Genomic DNA, 22,892 nt, shown 5'->3' on the forward strand with positions numbered 1-22,892 from the left:
TTTCTTCTGTACGTAACCAAAAGCTGAAATAAAATGAGTCTTTACTGTTTATTATCAGTGTTTTAGATCATTGATTAATGTGGAATTCACAGCACACGTTTCCATACTCACCATTTTTTAGCATCTCCATAAACTTTGACATTAATGCACAGGAACAGGAAAGAGGCCAACGCAGACGGTGGTTTAAAAGCAGTTTATTGTTCATCAAAGCTACTTTACGTACAAAAAAGGTGGCCTGCCAAAACCTTTTAGTAGGAGACACAGAGCCACAAATCATTGTTTCTTGATAGAAACGTTCTTACAGTTCAGATTATTACTACCACTAAGTACAAGCTACTTCCACTTCAAAAAAAAAAAAAAAAAAAAAGGAACTGGGAAAATGTGGTGCAGTCAGAGTAAGACCAACTCCTCTTTGATTTATCTGCTCAATATTCAACTTGATAACAGATGGAAACTGGCAGATTCACTGGTAATATTTCCAAGCTTCTTTGCTACTTGGGTCGTTTCATTAGATGCCCTCAAATGGACTGATGGGGTTTCCGTGTAGTGCAGCTTTTCATCTGCACAACAGGACCCACAATTCATTCTGCTGTCTGCTTGTTCATGACTAACATCTTTTATATATATATTATTTCTTAGCTGAAATTATTCCATCAATGCAAACGATGCATATTGCTCGAGAGGAGCCAAATAAAAGTTTTGTTCATATGTCTCAGGAATCGCATGATCGAGTCCAGGTTAAATGATTGGAGAAGGATGGAGACCAATGGAAGTAGCGATTGTCGGCGACACGCCTGTGGCTTGTTGTGGTTTCATACGTTTACTGTGTTCCTGCACTTGAACCTTTACTCTAACAAGACAAACTCTACAGACAAAAAAGATCAACTTTTTTCACAAAAAAAAAAAAGAAATGATTACAATATAAGGACAGGAAAAACAAAAAACAATTAAATAGCTACATATCATTAACAAATTAATTGTTCCTCAAAAAATACCTACGATTTTTTTTCTCTGTACATTCGTTACGCACAGCGTAATGATGGTCTTATAGTTACCTATTATAAAAAAAAAAGTTTTTTTATTAAGTGATTTTCCTACAGTGTGTAGGGAGTGTGTGCCAAAACGAGAGCACCTCCTACCTACTGGGTGGTAGTGAAATGATAACAAGAAAGTAAATAGTGATAGAAAACAAAACCAAACCCCTTTCCCTCTTTTTTTTTTTTTTTTAATTTTATATTTTTAGCCTGACGCTTTACTACGCTGGATATGAATCGTCACCATGTAGATCTGACGAGGGGATAGGCACTGCTGTGAGACCTTTAACAGGCTGATTTGCAGGTGAACTTCTGACTCACAGCTTTCACTTACTAAAGCACAGCTCCTTAAGCTCAGCCTCACCCCTCACCCCACCCGCCTGCTAAAACTCACCATCCCTCTCACTTTCAACAGGTAACAGAAGACACATGGAGATGATGTTTTTGTTTTTTCCCCCATGAAATGTGGGGTTCTAACCCCTGTGAAACTTTTCCTATCAGTCCTGGTTCTGTGGCATCGGTTTTGATGGCTGATGATGGAATGTGCGGACATGTTAGGGAAGAGAGACCACCTTCCATTCATGGAGCGGCATCACAAACTGCTGAAAAGCAAATCTAAACCTCATCACCTGCTAGCTTAAGCTCAGTGACATGAAATGATTCTGCCCATTTCATACAGAACACTTTTTTTACACACACTCTGCTTTAACAACCAGTTCTCTCACACACAAGTCAAAATGTCTTTGATAACGTTATGGCATAAATTGTGGTCATTCCTTTATCGTACAGTATGGCCGACCTGGGTGCTAGCTCTGTTGATATGGAGAAACTGACTGTGGATGAGGCCTAGGTTAAGTTTGATAATGGAGGAATGTATGCCACCTTGATGCAACTTATACTCCAGCAGTGTGGTGTTACTGCAGGAAAAAATTACCACCCCCCCCCAAGCCTATTTTTAGTCGGTCTTTCTTTTTACTGTTAATTTAAGACACCAACACATCAACAAGATGTCTGATAGCCATTATCACTAACTCTTAACTATACGCGTTTTCCCAAAAGCACCTTGCCTGCAAGACTTTTTACCAAGTGCTGGGGTTAGCTCTGTGGGTAAAGGTAAGGATACCTTAGACAAAAAAAAAAAAGACAAACTTCTGACAACTTTGTGTCAGCTCAGTCATGCTGAAGGTTGTAGCATCCTGTACCACTGATGGATCAACATCTTAAGAAAACCTATATAAGCTGGACATCCCAAAGCCAACTTAACACCAGGAGGACCACCGCTCTGCTGCGGGAATGAGCTAACGCCTTGCAGTGCAAGAGGATTTTGAGAGTTGCAGCTAGCTTCATTCAACAGAGCCTGTCTGGAGGCTGTCCCACTATAGAGGTTTGTTACCATGCTGATATAAATGGAAAACAAAAATACAAAACTGTAATAATAACAATAATAAAAATAATAATATGGAGTACAACTGACCCAGCAGTGAGTGTAATGTCTATGTCCGTTACTGACAACAAAAGAAGTAACGACTAATGTCTGGATGAAAAAGGCTAATAGTAGTTAGTTTGAAATGCTAAAAACACTAATAGATACCAGCTATTAAAAACAAAACAAAAACATGCATCTGTAAAAGCATTAATTTACCCTTAAAACCTTGTACAAATCTTTCAAACCACAGTGTGTAGGAGAGGGAGGGGAGGTGTAAGCTAAATACAATTACAACACCCGTGTTGTTGTGTGTTGACATCTGAATAATCTTCTCTCCTTTGCTCGAGAAACCAGTTTCTTTCTTTCTTTTTTAAAACCACAAAGTGACATGCGACATCATCTATCCTGTAATCTCTGTCAGCAGTTACACCCATGAAACCTATCAAAGCACATAGTTCAGCAAAGCCCAACCTTCAACACAGTCAGGTTGATTATCCGTTCTGAATCCTCATCTTCTCTCATCACGGCTGCGGCGACTGTTCCCACAATTAGCTGCTTGTAAAGTGAAGTACGAAACTGACGGTATTTAACTTTGCCTTTTTTATACTGATCCTTGAAAATGTTGAGTTTAATTTAAAGCTAAAGTGGGAATGGAGGATAGTAGAAGGATTTATTGTAATCGATACATTTTGATGAGTTAAGGTACGTTCCATTATCTTTAAATCTTTCCTTTATGAACTTTAGGAGCAGAAAGTGAATTTATCTTCCATCTTAACTTCTTTTTAATGTTGCCGTACAGACAAACATCTTTTTACAGGTTATTCAAACCTGTTTTTGGGAAAGGAGCACAAAATGGTTTCATTTAAATTGGTATCTACGGTGACGTGTCCATGTAGGAGAATCGTTTCCACCTCCAACTATTTCCATACCGAACTATTTACCACACCAGACATTATGTCCTACCAAACATATGATGTAGAGCATGTGCCTACTGCGCATTTCCAGAAATGCTTCAAATTATTATTCTCTGGTGGGCTTTAAAGAAGAGTTAATGGGAGCTCAAACAAAGGTTCAAACACAAGTGAAATAATGTCTGACTGCATCAAAATCAGTCTCATCAACCTCACAGTGTTTTATGCCAGATTTCAAAACTGACCCTTTACCTTCAAAGGCAGTAGTGCAAATCAGGAGACATACAGTAACAAACCAACTAGATGCACAGGAGAGAGAAGGAGGATGAGAGAACTGGGACAGATAAACAAAGGGGGATTTATGAGATGGCTTACTGTTGGTTTTTGTGTTTTCAAGGTGGGCATTGATAAACATCCGTGTCTGAGGTTTCTTTGGTAGCACAGACAGGTGGTTTGTGATTGTTTTCCAAGACGTGTTTCTCACTTATCTTTTCGTTCAAAACGCTACGCATCTCAAAATGCAGAATCAGTACACAAAACTACTGCTAAATGAGAAGGAAAAAAAAAAAAAAAGGAGAGGGTTAATAATTAAAAGACAGTCTTTCCTCTCTCTGCTTATGTACATATAACTACAGACACTTGCTTGGCTCCAAGCTCTTGCAGGGAAGTATGACTGGAAGGGCAAGCTGATGCTCCAGTTGAGATCCTCATCAGTTCTGGCTACTGTCTGGCATTAGCACACCAGAGGACAGAAGGGAAAAGTCACCATGTCCTTATTGCTTGGTTGATCCTCTGTGAGTGCACAGTGAGTGAGCAGGCTTGAGGGTTTTGACTGGTTTTTTTTGTTTTGTTTTTTTTGAGCAGACCAGCAGGCAGGCATTCCCTCTGGGATGCTAGTGACAGATTGAAGTGGTGGGACATGGATGTTGGAGCAGGGATGATGGGTGAGCTGGGGTAACTGGAGATATTCCCTTCTCCTTCAGGAGACGACAGAAGGGGAGTGGTTGTGATTGACCATGTGACTGTCGGGGGAGGAGTTTGGGCTGCTGCCGGAGGAAGAAGGACTCCCCTTGTTTTTGATCTGATGCCAGGTTTCGCCTAGCGCCTTGGCAAAGTGGTCGTCCACTGAGCCTGTTATGGACACAGAGTTGGTGGCAGTGGGTTCGGGTTCCTTGTAGTTCTTCCCAAGGCTGCGACGGAAATGTTCCTCAATCACAGGATCGCAGGCTGTGCTGGCTAAAAACCAAAGGATATTTTTGTTAGCATACCAATAGTGACCAGAGGAATATTTCAGATATTTGCTTACGTAACAGTCTGTTGACTGATTATTGCTTAAAAACCAGTTTAAACACTTGTAATGTGCATTTTTAGTTCACTGGAAAGACCCACTTCACTTTTCACAGCAGTTTTTCCCTCTTTTTTTTCCACTTAATATTAAATTGCCGTTTAAAATTTCACTGTTAACCTCAATGAGATCATCGTGATTTCACTGCGATCATAAAAACAGCTAATATAAATTTATCAACCCACAGAAAACATGACACACACAGAGTGGATAGATCAAATAAGTCAAATAAGGCTTTGCCCAAAGTGACTTTTAATGTACATAGATAACAGACAAGATTGTAAATGAAATTGGGCTTTTTGTAATTGATGCGGTATGAACAGAAACTCTGAGTCTGAGTGGAGAGTATGAGCTGCACGTCTCTGCTGCAGCGGACAAACTCGCATTACTCACTGTTGATTTTTCTGTAGTTAGCGAGGCTGGAGCAGCCGTTGTGAGAAACGGGACAGCGAGACAGGTTGCAGTTGCGATTGTTGGCAGGGGCACATGTGATGACCGAAGGGCGATTCTGAAACACAGAGACAAACGTTGGGTTGAATGACTGATTTTACGTTGTTCATATGCAGATAAAAGGACATGAAAATAAAGAATACATGATAAAAAAAAAACAAGATAGGGTACTATTTACTGTAAAGATGAAAGACCAAAAAGAAGGTTGGACAAAGAAAGATACACAATCACTTTTACTGACAAGTCAAATGAGCTTTTTTTTTATCCCCACGGCAGCAAGTAATACACGAGGGAAACGACCAGGGTTAAGGGCTTCTAGCAACAATTGACTAAAGCTGTCTTCCGTATTGGGCCGCAAGGCATCAGATGCACATTACCTGCTGGCGTTCCACCGCACTGACTGTGTGTGGCATTGTGGCCAAAGCTGCTGTGTTACTGCGTGCGGTCTCCACCGTGCTATTTTTGGTAAGTGCCAGGGGCTGGTCCATGCTGGCTAAGCTAGCCAGGTGATGGTGGGTGTGACTATACAGGTGGTTGCTGTGGACTCCCAAAGCTCCAGGCACCATCACACGATCACTGGGGCTTCGACTACGGTCCTTGGTGATGGGGGAATTGCGATAGTCTCCATTGGGTTTCCTGGCAAACCACAAAAACAGAGAGAAAGGAACATTATTTGTGTTGTCCAATAAGTAGTTTCTTATATATGTACACATACCCCTGATTTAGTAAACATACTGTTTCTGTACTTAAATCTAAGATCCTAACATTTTAGAAAGAAAAGGTTCTGCCAGTTATCTAATGAGCATAAATCTTTCAATTCTAAACCTAAGTAACTTGATCCAATATGATCGAAAACTCAGTGTTAGAATGGTGAGATTAAAAGAAAACTAGATAAAAGAGATGATGAGCAGGGGAGGGATAAATTAAGAATTAGAATAACACGCGGCTGAATGAGAGAGAATTAACAGCACAAATAATTAAGATTTTATGTCAAACAATAGAAGCCCAGTCTGAAAAACAAAAGCAATCATTTCTGACTAAGTTCAAACACAAAATTCATATGGACTTTCTTCTTAAGTCGGGAGCAGGTTTGATCAGGTCATTTGGTGCAAACACACGCTCTGACACAGACACACACACTCAAAGAGTCTATGCTAGTGAGGCAAGGGGAACACTCCTAAATTTATCCAACATGGGTGGATTCCAAACTTATCTCTGCACATAGAGACAACCTGGCATTGAGTTCAAAGCTTTAAAGTAGTTTCCTCTGTAGAGAAAAACCAACTTTATCTCTGCAGTTTGCCTGCTGCCACCTGCACCTACTTCTGTCAAATGAAAACATTAAAAATCCTGCAAAGCTAATCCAGCATAAACAATGCCAGAGAATTTCACTGTAACTATTTTATTTATCTGTTATTGTTCATATTCCTTCACTTTTTTCCCCAATTCTCTCACCCTTCTGTTCCACAGAATCCACACAGAACCGCAACCATGAGCCAAATAATAAAGGTCAAAGAAGCCAGGATGGTCACTTTTTTTTTTTTTTTAACACATGGGGTTCCCACCACAAAGACAACCTGCTATTCTTTTCAAGCATGAGATCGTATTATAATCATTTAAAAAGCCAAGATAATGATAAGGGCTTTAAGTAAGAGCTAAACACAACACAGATTTGGGCTTTTGTTTCCAGCTCTGATGATAATGACTTTGATGTGCTTGATACGCAGAGTTTAATGCCTGATACTGTGCAGACTTGTTTGCAGTTTAACAGGTAGTGATTATTTTGTTGGTCGCGGCTCTTTGTTTCTGCCTATGTGCATGTGTGTCTGCGTGTGCTCCTCCACCCACTTCTGTCAAACTGACGCCCACTTTCAGGGAGTCAACACTTAGTGAACTCGCCACCATCACTTCTTACTCTCCACATCAACAAACACCAGCTTGTATTCATCTATTCAGAGATAAAAAAAAAAACAACAACACACAACTAACATCTTTATTCCTACAATGACAAACAGTAAATACTATTTAGATACAGTTCAGGCTTAATAGTTGAGGTGTTTCCTTGCCAAAGGGATGTGTAAATGAAAACCCACGACAAACATAGCGATGAAAAAGCTGCAGAAACCTTTGAAGGTTTCTTTGGATGCAAAACAACAAGTACAAGCTGACAGTTGTATATCCATGTGACCAGGCAACCTGGCTGATGCGTTAAGCATCTGGAGTCTACAGCACCACACTCCACAAATAACACAGAAAACAGAAAAGCAGAGAGGAAGAGGTGGGGAGAAGGAGCTGCATGTGAATGCAGATCTTTAGTTTGTGAAAAAGCGAGGTCGGTACTTTCCTTCGTTTGTGCCGAGAGCTTACACGAGCAAAGACCCCCCTTTCTTTTTGTCTCTCTTTCCCCTACTTCTCTCACAATCTGCAGCAAACTTCCTGAGGGTTACAAGAAGGATAGACTTGGCAGCACTTCCATAAGCCCTGGCCCAATGTTCACCAACATGCGGATATGTTTGCCCTTAGTGGTATCCGTGCCCCGAGAATAGATTTTTTATTGCTCCAGTAAAATAATAAACGTATACTTTCAATCAAATAATTCAAAATAAATTATGCTATATTACTTTTGGAACCAATTCATAAGAAAAGATGCAAGCAGGGGATGAAAATCCTCTCCTCTCGGCAGCTGAGTCTTTATTGAGGCTGTCGAAGTTCCAAACTGTCATCATGGCATGCTTGCATCTCCGTACAAGAGGGACTGTCACACGAGCCAGTGAATGAGATCAACAAATCCATCGAATGAATGGTGTAGCTGTTGAATCCCCTGCCCACACCCGCCACCCCCTCATCTGATTACCCACCAAACCGCATTTCATGTCGCGGATCAGGCTTTCAAAACCCACCCTCGCTCTTTGTTTCTGCCTCTCTTTACTCACCTCTCAATTATCACTAAAGGTCAGAGTTGGGGAGAGGGGGAGAGGATGTAAAGAATAGATGGTAAGAGGTACACATGACACATGGAAAGGGCTTAAACTGAACAGTTATTGGCTCTAGGATAGGGGAGAGGATAATAGCTAAAAGTGGTAAAAGAAAAAGACAAGTGTACTAATGAGCAGAAGAAACAGAAGGGAATGAGTATATGTAGAAGCAAGACAAAGACCGTGAGAACTCTTAACTCAAACATTTTGACAGGAGGGGTCTCATTATGGCGAGAAAACACTTGCTGGATTGCCTGTCCTGTAAGTGATGTGTTTTCCATAAAATGTAATACCGAGTATGATAATGAACTCCTTGGCAGAGTGAGACAAGGAGCAGATATCTGTTTGATTCTGTTTTACAAGAGTCTGGTTTATGTGCAGCTTGGCATTAGTGGTAGTCAGTGTGGTTGGGATTTACTGTAAGATCCCTTCATTTAAAACGCAAAGTTAAAAAAAAAAAAATCCCTCAACACATAAATAAAGTGGTTACATATCCAGAACAATATTAAACTACTCAAATCTGTCATTAAGTAAAGTCCTTTTAGTTACCATTTAAATGACACCCTGTCTTCAAGTTAACCTCAAGCTGAAGATTGTGACTGTCTGAATGATTAAAAATCAACTGTTGTTCAATTTTCATCAATGAAATACAAGTTGAAAAAAAATGAATAAACCAAAAACTACAAATGTACATCCCCCTATGTACACCAAGCCTAAATCTATAGTAGAATACAGGGTTGGTGAGTTAAATATGTTGTACTTTGCAAATGCACATAAGCTATAAATATTTTATACTTTCCCACAGTTGTACACTGAAGTCTGCAGAGAAACTCTCCCTGCAGATCTCTGGCTGGACACACATTCACATCCTACTCATTTCAGAAATGAATTCAAAAAGAGAAAGGAAAAAAAAGAGATACACACAGGAAACATCTGGAAAGAATCAAGGATTGGAAAGGAGAAGACCAAAGAAAGAAAAAAAAGGGGGGGTCGGAAAACAGTGGAAGTGGATGAAGGCTAGACCACTACAACCAGGACCAAACCAAGCTCCACAGGGTATATTTTTATATATATATATTATATATATATATATATTATATGGTTATAATATTTGCAGCGTTAAGTAATCAAAACCCACAGGAAATTCACCTTAACAGATGTTAAGGTGAATTTAGAGACAAGTCCCTGAGTAAGACTAACTTTTGCAGAATTGAACAAGGTTGAGTTACATCCACTGGTTTACAATTACCCTGATAGAATGAATTCTTTTCCCTGTTAACTCACTGACAAAGAAAGACAACTAAAGAAAAAGTTTTGTATGTAAAGCTGAGGCAGAGAGAACATGAGAATAACCACAAGAAGACACAGACAACAATGTGAACACACAAAATCACATACACTGGAGAAAAGCTACTTCCTTTCCTCACATTCTCATTACATAAATAGTCTCATGTAAAACAAGAGTGTAACAATGACTTCTCCAGGCTTGTGGACACACATACATACACACTAACTCTCCGTTCTTATTTTCTCCCCATTTGGCCTCTGGAGAAACTTCCATGAGAACAACTTACTGATGGAGTTCCCAGTAAAACCCAGCTGCAGTTTCTGTATGCTATAATACTTGACTTGCTCAGATTTTTTACTAGTCACTAAATGTAAGATAACAAAAATCTAACTCAGATATCGCCTATTGTTGATATTTACCCTTTGTTGTCAGGATATTTTTTCAGCTTTTCAATAAAGCCACTTGCTTAAAGAAAGCACTGTCTTCTAAAAATCTTACATTTTTCCCAGGTCAGTGGATTAATCGCACTCTGACTGTGCACTTCTGCATAAGTGGTGGATCAGACAACTACTTATTAGTATTTTGAAGGAAATAAAATTTGATTTAGCTCTAAAAAGATTAATCTTTACCAGGAATCAACAAAATATAGAACTTACTGCTAAAACCCTTGTAAAACATTTGCTGTTAAAAAAAAAAAACTTCAGGCTGCTGATTTGCCCAACCAAAAGTCTAAATAATACATCTGACTCTTATTTTTATTGAGGAATAAAACAGCTGAGGATTTTTATACTGGTGGGTCTTTAACTGCAGAGTGGCGGGCAGGCAAACAGGCTGCAGCAAGCTTCCAGCCCGCAGGCACCAGTGGACAGGATAAGGCTTCTTTGTTCAAGACTCCTCCTACTCCGCAGAGAAAATGAGAAAGTAGTCCCTGCTGCCTGACCTCACCCCACACAGACACACACTCACAAGCACACATACAGATGATCACAGGTGGGAAAGCACACACGCAGTGTTGCACTTGATGTGCATACTTATAAACAGATGGGGACTCACATCCACATCGTCAGCTGCCACTACGACTGCCCCCAAAACATTTTCACTCTCTCTTTTTCATCTTCCATCTATTCCAAATAGGTTTTAATCAACTTTACAGCAAAAGGAAAAATGAATTGGGCTTTTAACACTAAGACAACCAAATGACAAACGCTGTAGACAAAAGCTAAATCCATACATAGGTCTTCATGAGTCTGTTCATAATTGTTTTTTTTTACCCCTTCCTCCATGAAATTTCCACTCTACAACTCTGTCTTGTTGAGATTAGACAACAAAAGAAACCTGAATGTCTACCTTTGGAGCTCCACCTTGAATCTAAGGTGTCAGGTGACGGCTCTGTTTGTGTTGAGCGCTTACCCAAAATATGACTGAGCTTAAAGACAACGGGGAAAACAAGAATGCCAACAGAAGTCAACATAACAAAAACTCAAAAACAATATAATCAGCACAAAAGGAAACTACTACTTAAACAGAGAGGTTTTACAAACATAAATGAACACAAAAGCTTTTATACAAGCAGCATCAGTTAACATCAGGCTGAGAAGTCAATGTAAAAAGAACAGCGTGCACAGACAGAGGCAGCCAGCAACATCCCAAATCCAACCGCTAGAGTGGATAGATTACCATCTCTGGTCTTTTTTTTTTTTTTTTTTTTGGTGGGGGGGTTGGGGGGCTAATCACACTTCCTACAACTCAGTTAAGTTAAATTAAACGAATGCTTGTGTGTAGCACCATAAAGCTGGTTTGACTGTGAAGCTCTCCACAGTGTTTTCAGTGCTATTTTTAGCTTAATTTATCTTACCTATCATTAAGCTGGCTGTAAAAATCACAAAGGGAAACTAGAAAACATATCAAGAAGCTGTTTGCAAGTTTCAACAAGTCACACTCAGCATTTACTTTTATCAGGGAAAGAAAAGGGGAAAAATAAAGAACCCATCTGAACTGACCCTAAAAGAACTACAGCACCTCAACAAAAACATGTCTTTATAAGCTAAAATCTAAATTTGCCTCCGAGTTGTAACAAGTGAGCAAGCAATTTACTTTGGTTGGACAGAGATTAACCTACAGCACCAGGACTGAAAGTCAAACTGAAGATTAAATAAGGGGATTATGGCTTATGTCTAGGAAATAATGCTGGTACAACGAGCAGCCTGAAAAGCCTGAAACATCCCAGACATCAGTTCTTATTTTAACAAAGCTTATTCTAACCAAGAAAAATGGATGCAAGTAAAGAGCTGGGGGACTAAATGAGAGCTGATACAACAATAAGTCTTTTTGTACTTCTGCACACAGACTTACTTATTAAATAAATTTCAACTCGTGATACACAAGTGGGAGAATTTGGTTATGAATGCATGCAGAAGTCAACCACAAAGTGCATATATAATGGCTCATTGGCAGAAAAACAACAGAATAATCCACCAAGAGAAGGTTTACTGCCTGGTGCCGTGTTAGTTCTTCCACTGCTCACACATCTAAAGCAGAAAACAAGATAACTGCGGAAATGTCAAGACGCACAAGCTAATCCTTTGTTATGTGAGCTCTGATGGTCACAAGATGAAGGAACGGCCCCCTTTTCGTTATGCCACCAGAACACCTTGATTCCCAAGTCATGCTTTTTTCCCCCTGGAACTAAAAGCATTGCAGCTTATCACACAAGCAAGGGATCGTGGGGACTGTAATTACATTGTTTTTCTTAAACTCAGTGAGTATGAGCCCTCACCCTATTCAAGAAGAAACATCATCAGTATGTTAACCTCTCAATAAAGCTGGGATATTATTTGTCCAGGTATTTCCAATGACAGCTGCAAGTTTTCCACTGCCTTAAAAATTAAAAGACGGTTAGAATTCAGTAGCTAATAGTATAGGACTCAATGTGCAGTGTGCTATTTTAAAAACCAAGTTGAATAAATATATAATCCAGCTTTCAGTCCAGTATCTTCTGCTTTGTTCCATTCTTTCACCTTGTGATTTATATATATATATTTTTTTATCAGTCTGGATGTACTGGGAGAAACTAGATCCCATGAAAACCTGCACGGCTCTGCCTAACACCTCTTTGCCTCTCTGAAACAAATAGCAATAGAGGACATCCCATGACTGGTTCAGCTATGGCAGACCGACTACACTGCCCCCTGCCCTGCAGTCCTTTAACCACCACAGTCAAGAGGAATTTTCCTGTTGTGCAGTCCCTGTCTCCAAGCTCTCAAAGAAGCACAGCTATAAGAGGTGTGTAACACTGTCGAGCCAGCTAAACCAAGGATAGCATCCTGAAGTCCAAACTGGGACTCCTAAGAACATTCTCTGTGCAGTTTTAGACATTGCTAAGAGAACCGCTTGCATGCACACACGCATACACACAAGAAGAAGACTAAGTTTTGTAAATATAAACCAATAAGCAACATTTAGAAAGCAAGATTGTTCAAAAGACTGTCTCATTTTACAAAAATCTATAAATTAACAGTTATACACTCCTTAGATGTAATTTTTATGCTCATTTTTTCTTTTTTTAAACTATATTTAAGCACCTTATGGCTCACATGTGCATACTCACAGCTGTGCTGCAAACAGTCGGCTCATCTTTGCAACATGCTCATTGTCATCCATGTCGCTGTCTCCCTGGTCTCCACTCAGCTTCCTCTTAGTGGGGCTGATGGGAGGAGGACCAGTCCTGTGGCTGGAGATAGAAGAAGATGAGGAGGATGATGAAGAAGACGAGGAGGAGGAAGATGAGGATAGAGACAGGGACTGGAGTCTTGGGTCCCCTCTCAAAGCTGCTTCGCCTGTAAATGGAAAACAAGTGGGGGAAAAAAAGCAGAAATAAGACAGTAAGAATACAAATAAATTATTTTAACATATCAGAATGATAGTTTTCAAGTAGTAGATTAACTAAATAAGTCGGCCACTAAAACTAATGAATGACTGCTTTTCTTTTGAGGTTGTGTTTCAGCTTAAACTGTGGGTTTTGTTGACTTGTGCAGTTTGCTGAGTGAGGGATAAACCTCTGGCATGAGCAGAGGAGTATCTGGTCAGGAATGTTTTGGGAGAAATAGCTGTGGATAGATTCCGCATACATGTGTGTGGTGTGAACTATTTCTCTCTCTGCAGTCTTGTCCTGGTACAGAGGGCCTACAGAGTTGTCAGTGAGTAGGAGTACAAGCAAAAAAGAATCAGGAAAACTACCACTGGCTCTGTCTCCGAACGGGGACTTTCCACTGCTTTGGCCTCATGTATCTGTCTAAATTTTCCCAAGGAAAACAAAACGCCTGAACTCAAGCTCCCATTCCGATTGCATTTTTCCCCACAGCTACCTGTGAGCTTCATCACAAGCTAGTTGATACTCTTTCTTGTTTTATCCCAATTCAGACCCACATGAGAGCAAAGTAGCAGCATAATCATGAATTTAACAAAGCAGTTTGAAATAGTTATGCTTATTCTGTACAGGTTTTGGATAAAATCTTGAGATTTCACAAAATAATTACACATACTTGTATAAAACCAATGTAATAAAATGTCTCTTTTCTTTGCAATGCTGTGATTTATATTTAGTTTGTGCATGGCCTCAGAAATACAGCCACAGCTCCTCCTCTCTCTGGCATGTTCCTGCTCGCCCTTCTGTGACCATGGCAACAAGAGTGACATCATTGTTTTTTGGCAGGGCAGAGGGATGGCAATAAAGGAGAAGGACTCTGACACCACACTGTCCAACCAGGATCCAGCACATACAACAGCTTATCAGTGAGCGCAACTCTAAACAAAGAGTACATTTGTGGCCGTTTCCCCTGCAAACACAGACGTTTGACCGTATAAAGTCAACACTGTTGATTTAACTCCTACTTCACATTGAACTACTCCAGATTTGAGCCTAAGTAACAGTATACTACTCAGTTTGACAATGAAGCGTACTGATTTAAAAGCAATGCAGCCCTGGGATGCATTTTACATGCATGAGGTTATGAAGTTTAGCTTAAGAAAACATGAAGCAGACTAAAATACTTAAAAGGGATCTTCTTGTAATACACAACTTTGAGGACTGAGTAGGACTGTTTTCTAAATGCTCCTGGTAAACTAGCACATGGGTGAATGCCTTTACCTCTGAAGCCAACTTGTGTCAAGCCTTCTTTCCCCCTAACAGAGTTTCAATAATAAAATATTTGCTGTGTTTTTAAAAAATATATATAATAGATGCTCACATTTGCACATCAGGAGGCAAAATAGGTTGCTGAAATAGACTAAGTTACACAATGGTATGTACAGCAAAATCATTTGCAATTTTATGCAATTTTCCTTTAAATTGCAGGACAGATAAGAACAAGAAAAGGGAAAACTCATGCTACCACTGATTAAAAAAAGCATGCTTCAATGTATTAAAAATAGCAGTGGTTTATATTCGACACAAAACAATGACTTGTAGTTGTTGTCCAAGTAGTTTAGTTAATTTCCTTGGTTCTTACAAAAATAAAAAGCTCTCCAATGTAAGATTTGATTAGGTTAAACCAATAGCCAATCAGTGGAAAGAGGTCAGTACAGAAGTAAAACTCTGCTGTGGCTTCGCTGCTTTTTCCACTCTCCTCTCTTAGTTCATTCACTCTGCATGATCAAAGCTTATTTCTCTTGATAGAACTTCAAACAGCTCTGAATCAGGATGAGATTGGATTACAAACTGAGAGCCCCCTCTCTCTTTCCATTTCTGTCTCTTTCTCGCTTTCACCTTTTGCTTTCAGATGCTTAAAAAAAAGATGAGTAGTAGCATGTCTTCTTTCTCTGTAAAACAGCAAAAGTAGTTATTTTTGGTTGGGTTTCTTAGTAACCCAAACTGTCCTCTGCATTGCCTTTCTCATCTCAGTCCACAAAGGTTTTTATTCTTTAAAATATTCAAAACAACATAGGAAAGAATTTTCTTTCACAGAGGTTCAAGTATGAGCTGAACTTTTAAGCCCAGTCTTATACTGGTTTAATCTCTGACAGAGACCATCTAGAGTACAGACAAAAATAGGAGAAACTGACAAAAAGTACACGTTTTTGAGGTGGTTTTCAGCCTTGTTTGTTTTCTCTCAATTCATCAACAGAAAGAGAAGGTTAGTATTTCCTTGCACTCTTCACAGGCTCAAAAAAATAACAGCTTTACAGAGAGAAAAGGTGTGATACTGATAAACAAAAAAACATATAGAGGGTCCAAGAAATAACATTATTAACATTAACATTAGGAGACAAGCAGGTAGTTCATACCCTGTTGGTCAATCTGAGAGAAAAATGTCACACAACTGACAGAAAACACTCCCCCAAAAAAGATGCAACTATTACCACATGCTGGAAAGAGATTATCTTCATTTAAATGGGAACAGTAAGTCTGCAGGAGATTGGATCCTCAAGATAACAACCATTTAGCAAACAGAATGTCGTAGAAATCGGTGTTAGTGTGACACATGAGGATATACTAATCCTTATAGGGCTCAGTAGAAAGGATAAGGGATTCCCAGTTTACTTTTGTACTCCAACTGGACAACAAAATTTTAATACAATATTCCCTTGGATTTTTCCTACCTGGCAGTGCCATATAGTGTCTTACTGTAGTGGTACCTGAATGTATGGTATGGCTATATGGCTATACATGAGAGCGTCACACTTGCACTTGCCATTGAGTGTCAACAGTAATAACAATGCAATAGCTTCAAAATAGACTTGAAGCTCTGAGGAAAGTGTACCAGTATGAGCATGCATGTGTGTTTGCCAGGAAATGTATTTGAGTAGGTGTGCTCATGCATATAATAACAAGTCAGGACACCCACAGTATCACAAAGCTCTTCCAATCCTTTCTTGGCTCAACATGTTTGAACTCGAGGGGCTTTTCTTTTATACTTTTTACCACTAAGCTTCTTTCCCTGTTCTTTTATCTCTGTTTTCTTATCATAAGGCACATGATGGAGTCTGATTTTAGTTCACTCAGCTAAAAACAACACTCCAGATAAACCTGAAAAGCAAAAAATGGACTACTACTGCAGCAATGTGCCTCCAGAGACAGATATGTACAGTTTTATTCAAGTTCCTAATGCCAAAGTGGCATCAAGTCAGTCCACAAGTGTAAAAATACCACTCCTCACTCCCGAAACCTGAGAAAGAAGGAGCTTCATGATGACCCACACACTCCCTATTCTGACTGACAACAATCCTGGACAAGTGGCAGGTTTCTCTGCATTCGACAGAGCTGCAGCTTTAGGAAAAAAAACTTTTTAATATTGCACATGTTCCAAAACTATTGAGCAATGCTCAAAATCACATGTCTTAAAACAAGAATCTCACCTGACATTTCCCAAGGAGGTATTACAGTAATCTAACACTTTTTTTTCCAGCTAAAGAATAGGACAGACAAAAGTGTAACTTTATCATCCTATCCATTTCTTTTAGTTTCATAAACTTTATGAAGTACTGATCATGTGTTTTTCAAAACATGTTTTCAGTCACACATTTTAATTGTATCACAAGTCGACTGTATGTTATATGAACTTCAACGCAACAGCAACTGGTGAGAGTATGATAATACAATGCAGGGGGGGCACAATCAGCAAGAAAAGCTGATCAAATCTGTTAAAAAAAATAATTGTGAGAAATCACCTTAGACAAGAAGTTTTACTAAGAGTGAACCTAAATTATTTCCATCGGGCTCTGTGTATAGTTTCAGCACCTCAAATGCAAAATATCAATGTTGATGTTCGCACCCAATTTTGACATGTTTAACTATGCTTTAAAGAAACGCTAATATTATAGTGGGCTGTTAACTTGCATGCTAAAAGAGATGGCAGACATGTAAACATTAGCAGGACATGTACAAAGTAAGTAACTTCTGCTGAAGTATGCCAGGTTTCTGCCCAGCATCTTAAAACATGAATTCCTGAGCTGCTAATGTTACTTTACATGCAGAACTGTTAAAAAAAGAAAAGTCCGGAACTTCTGAAATATGTTCCACTAGATAATAAATACAAAACAACCTACGAGCGAAACCACAATGTAAAAAAGAGTAACTACAACCACAGAGACCAACAATCAAGATGTATTTCAAAGCTGGAGAACCTAAAGCAGCTGAGAAACCAAAACGTGAGCTTTAGCAGACATATCACAATAATATGGCATACACATCCTTTTTTTCTGAATTTAACTTTTGTACTTCACTAATGACCAGCATATAGAAACACAATAAAATCCAGTAGCATATAATAAGATTATATAGGCTAGGTAACGTGAAGCAATAACCAATTTACAGTGACATTCATTTAACTCTGTCGTTCATAAACTCAAACGATGAACGTGTGTAAGATTAAATATATATGCCTTTCTTGACTAGTGTGGAAACAGCCCCATAGTAAAACAAGGTTAATTTGAGAGAAAACTTCGACCAACCACGTCGGGAACATTGACTCCGTAACGTTCCTACAACAAGCGTAACTGCGGCAGCAAACAGTCCCGTTTACCTTCGTAGCACAAAATGCCGATGTTGTTGTTCATTTTGTCCAGGTACTGATAGTTCAACAGGTCCATCTTCGTTAGTAGCATTTATCGAGCTTTGATTAAAAAAACAAAAAATAAAAAAAATAAAAACAAAAAGACCAGCTTTTTTTCCTCTCTTCTCGAGCGACGGTCAAAAAGCTAAAGGCCCAGCCTCCAACTTTTGTTTTCCAGAAACCCCCTTAATAGAAAAACCACCGCGGAAAGTAATCTCGCGGTTGTTTAAAAAAATGACTCAACTTTTTTTTTTTTTTCCAATTGTGATTAAATGTATAGCGGCAATAAAGGGCAAAAAGACATTTAAAAAAATAAAGCGACAGTTCTCCTCACAGCCAGCTGTAAGTCGACTGCACTGACACGCAGGCTATGCTTGGTATGACTCCTATGCTGTAGCAGTGGTTTCCACTGCTGCGGAGAGGAGCGTACTGGGCATGCTCACTAAATCCCTGGAGCGCCTCAAATAACAGGGATGTTTAACGCGCAAGATCAGCCTCTCCAAACACATTCAGAGAGCAAGAGAGGCGGAGAAAACCTTAAAAGTTTCAGCAGCCCAGTAGTAAATCTTTTACAGATTATACAATAGTTGTCCTATAGTTTATTTTCTGTAAATAGATGTTATACATCCAAAAAAAATTGCTGTTCTTAAACGACCCTCAGGGTGATAACAGAGAAATGAAAAGTGCCATAAAAGTGTTTTAAGGTCACTAAAATGTTATCACAGTTTGTTTGAATGCGGGTTATTGCGGCTACTTTCAAGTAAAAACAATAAAGCTATAAAGGGATGATAAGTGATAATAAACTTCTCTGTATTGTAGTAGTGTAACCAAAAACGACGAAAAAAAAGGGGAAGCACACGAGGCAAGGCGAGTAAATAAGTCAACATGTCACATACAACATAATCAGAACATACAAAGACCTAATATGACACACTTCATACCTTATTTTCCTCTCTCGAAAAATAATTAGAAATGACATTTCATAATAACTTATATTTAGTGGCTTATATACTAAATGTACTATTTGAAATTTTTGGACATTGCTTGGGATTATTGCATAAATTTAGTAAATGAAAACTTCACAACAGTGGTTGTAAAAGGAGCTCTCATTGTGAGATTTGTCCTCTCCTGCCCTCTGGCGGCTATGATAGGCTTTACACAAGTTCTGTCATCAATAAGGTGGTTGAAAAAGAAGGAAGCAAATGGGATACGACTTGGTCATAAAAGAGGGATCTAATGTGAATGTAACCTTTAGAAGTTATGTGGAAATAAAGAGAAATTGGCTAATTGGAAATAGCATTACTGCAATCTGACTGCATTAGATTATTAATAACAAACATGAAAGTGTCAGAAATGTGTTTTCCCTCTAATAATATCTACTAAAACACAGATCTAGGGAAAATGAGCTCAGAGGATAATAAAACATGCAATCAGGATTTAGAAATAAAGAAAAATGTGAGACCCAATGTAAGAAAAAACAAAATGTACTGAAAACAGCTGCAGAGATGGTGATCTGTGAGAAAGCTAATCCACCCAGGTAAACTGCACGACATCCAAACTTACATAATAAACAGAGAATGAATGGCTGGTTCATTTTGTATCTCAGTGTGTAGCATTACACATTTTTAGCACTCCTTTTTTGTAGTTATTTTACTGTTCGTGGTTATTTCCTTTTTTTGTAATCGGTGTATTTTATTATGTTGTCAAAATTGTAAATAATTTAAAAAAAAACACTACTTACACTTTGGTCAACAGACTAATCATACAAAAAGGGAAACACTGCCAAACACTCCCTCATGCATCTATATTACAAAACTTAAATTCAGTCTTTTCACAAACAAGCATTAGTCTATGTAACTCCCCCCTTCATTCTTGAACATACACATGCAAACAAAGGCTTCTCCCCTCCTCCCTCCCGGCCTCCCTCTCTAATGGTGGCTCAAAGCTGGGGTCTAATTGGACGAGCATTGTTTCCAGTTTGTCACACAAATAAAAGAGTTCAGTCAGAGTCCATTCAGCTGTACTGCTGCTATTACAGCTGGTGCTGCAGGTTAGCAGGGCACCTAAAAAGCAGGGGGGTGTAGAGCTGAACTTTGTTGGGTGCTGTTTCGAGTCATCGTGCATTTGTGACTACAACCAGAACACGCTGTAAGGATGTAAAAATCGGTTAGCGTAGTGTTTGTTATGCAGATTGTTCAAGTGTCACAAGCTCTTAGGAAATACTGTGACAGTTTAAACCACAAGGTCATGGGAGGAGAGGTAGGAAGCAACATGCAAATTACTTCTGTCCATATAAACTCCCAAACAGCAACAGATTAGTGGCTTAAAACAGAGCATCTCTAATAAATTTATTTATCACACATGACCCTGTAATTCTTATATTGAAATGTATATTGAAGTTGACCGAGGACAAAAAGCTGAAAAATAACAAAGTCACTTTTAAAAAATATTTACTCACAACCCAGCATGCGACTACCAAACTGCAGGTTAAAACACAAGCTGCAAGGTGATGGTGCCAATCATCACCAATTTGCAAATTAAGCCATCTATATAATTAAAATTTTACTTAGATGTGCAGCTTTTAAGTTTGTATCATTTAAAAATCAAGGCATATGTATTCTCTTGAATATAAGCTATATTGATAATAAAAAGCCATATGAAAAATTTGCATTAATTCCCACCATAAATGAGGCACTGTAGAGTCAGTACAACAGGCCACAGTTTTAAGCATGATAGTTTTCGATATTTAGATTCTGTGTGTGATTACTGACAGGTGATGGCTGGGTATTCTGGGTGTGTGGTTCTCCATTTGTGATTGGTTGGCTGTGCGGTTCCCCACCTGTGTCTAAGGTCCATCCAAAGCAAGTATGTCCTCCACAATTTACTAACTATGCTGCTGACACATGTTCAGTGCAGCTGTAGACTAAAGCAGCTTGCCAATTACAGACTTTGGTCTCGTCTTTTTATTGTGATTTAGTCAATACAATGTCTCTGTCCAACACCATAATGAATCCTTGACAATGTGCTGCTGAGGAGGCTAAGTGAAGCTTTGACAGAGAGAATTACTTAATGGCCAAAATGTAACACCAAAATGCTCTATTCATCCATTTGAAGCAATGACTAAGCCCTACACTGTCTTTACCAGTAAAGCATGACTGAGTTTCTCATTTGGTAATCATATAAGACAATAGTGGACCAAGGATGACTACAACAGACTCATAAAGTATGTACCACTAACGCTATATGTCATTCTGATATTGGTCATCAATTGAATAGCCCTTTTACTATCAAAATTAAATTAATTATTTAAATTTTATGATCTTACTTTGGCATTTGGGGAGCATGAAAATGAATTCATCAGTTCCTTGAAATGCAGTCATTACAGATTTCCTTTCCCTGCTGCTGATTTTTACTTTAACTTGCACATATGTCTTGCAGTTATTTAAAAAGCTAGAGAAAGAAATTGCTTATAAAGCAAACAAGCTTTGTAACACAGCGTCTTTGTTCTGTTCTGCCATGTTGTAAGATGAAGTGTACTAAGGAGATTAATGGTTACACAAGCAGTTGATGAAATTCCACCTCTTTCTCCCAAAGAAGCAGGGTGTTACACACAGTTTGGCCAACTGGGAACAAAAAATGTGCTCCTCACTGTTTCCACATGTTTGCTGGCTGTATGGTGGCTTGGTGGCGAGTCACACGTGTCAAGAGCTCACTGTCAAGTCAAACACCTGTACTGATGTCACTGAAATAAAATACTGCAACATTAACTTCATTTCTAACAAACCAACTTACTAACATGCTTGAAATGGCCTACATTGCTTCTCCTGCAAAGACTTAGTGAATTTTATTGCTTGTTAATGATTTAACTCAGACTTTTACTGAGAAAGTGTTAACAAATGCATTCACACCTGAACTCGTTTTTTATTTAGTTTTGCAAGTAAACAGCCATCTGTTCTTGCTTCTATGTCTTATATTCACTCCCCACCCATTTATTTACATAATCTACCAGGATGATTCTGGTTTCGGTGAACAGGTCTGGGCTTCCCCGGGGGAGTAGGTGTGTCTGAATCAGAACACTGCAAAAGCCATGAGGTGATTCATCCTAATGCTTCATTCATAAACTCCCATGTTGTGACACAAACACTGGCAGAGGATGAAGGCTAAAAGGTAAATGGAAAACAGGGTTTGTTCTTAACTTTTCTGTGTCTGGATTTTTCAAATATCTCCCAAAATTCAATAAAAAAAAAGAAAAAATCAGGATTTTTCAAGAAAGGCCCTATTTATCTTTTTATTTAAGTACAACTGAAAATGTAAACAAATATATTACACCCAAAAGCCATGGTGAGGAAATAAATAGGAGATAAAACATTTTCCTTGTGGGCCAGACTGAAAAAATGACCCACAATGGCAGAGATCACAGGTCATTTTCCTTGATTACTTTACAACACCTCCGTTGAACTACCATCACACCAGCTTTGTTTACATGGTGACATAATGAATTGAAGATGTTTTTTCCTCACTAGAATTTGTCATTTTATGATCAGAGTGGTTACTTAACAGTTCTGTTGTTGCCATTTTGTTTTGTTATACTCACCCAGAGGCTGTAAAAGCTCTGATTACAAATGTACTGTACAAACACTAGACAGTGTGTCAGCTTATATGTTACACCATACACAGCTGTTCCACTGTTTTAATCATAATTTTGATTTAAAGTGGAACTATTATGTGCATTTCAGGCTAATTTATTTTTATTTCTGAGACCAGAAGGGCTGGGATTGATCGAGTTATTGTCACAAATCGCTTTATTTACTTCAGACAGACCCTCTCCGTAGGCTGTCAGATCAGCGTGTGGGCAAAACAAGTCGTTTGAGACTCTTCCGGATTAAGCCCCGCCTCCTGCCACTGCACTACATC

The 22,892-nt window shown here is 38.8% G+C and overlaps 1 protein-coding gene across 1 annotated transcript; it reads right to left on the reverse strand.

The window, feature by feature from the left end:
* Window positions 1-228: 228 nt before the first annotated feature.
* vgll4b (vestigial-like family member 4b) lies at window positions 229-18,281 on the reverse strand. Its single transcript, XM_079242796.1, has 5 exons — window positions 17,949-18,281; window positions 13,037-13,265; window positions 5,544-5,802; window positions 5,110-5,224; window positions 229-4,607 (listed from the first exon to the last, which is right to left on the reverse strand). The coding sequence occupies exons 1-5, from the start codon at window positions 18,028-18,030 to the stop codon at window positions 4,351-4,353; spliced, it is 942 nt and encodes a 313-aa protein (XP_079098922.1). The 5' UTR covers window positions 18,031-18,281; the 3' UTR covers window positions 229-4,350.
* Window positions 18,282-22,892: the final 4,611 nt, after the last annotated feature.

This window comes from Telmatherina bonti (assembly GCF_933228915.1).
Source record: "Telmatherina bonti genome assembly, chromosome: 6".
NCBI classification, from domain to species: Eukaryota; Metazoa; Chordata; class Actinopteri; order Atheriniformes; family Telmatherinidae; genus Telmatherina; species Telmatherina bonti.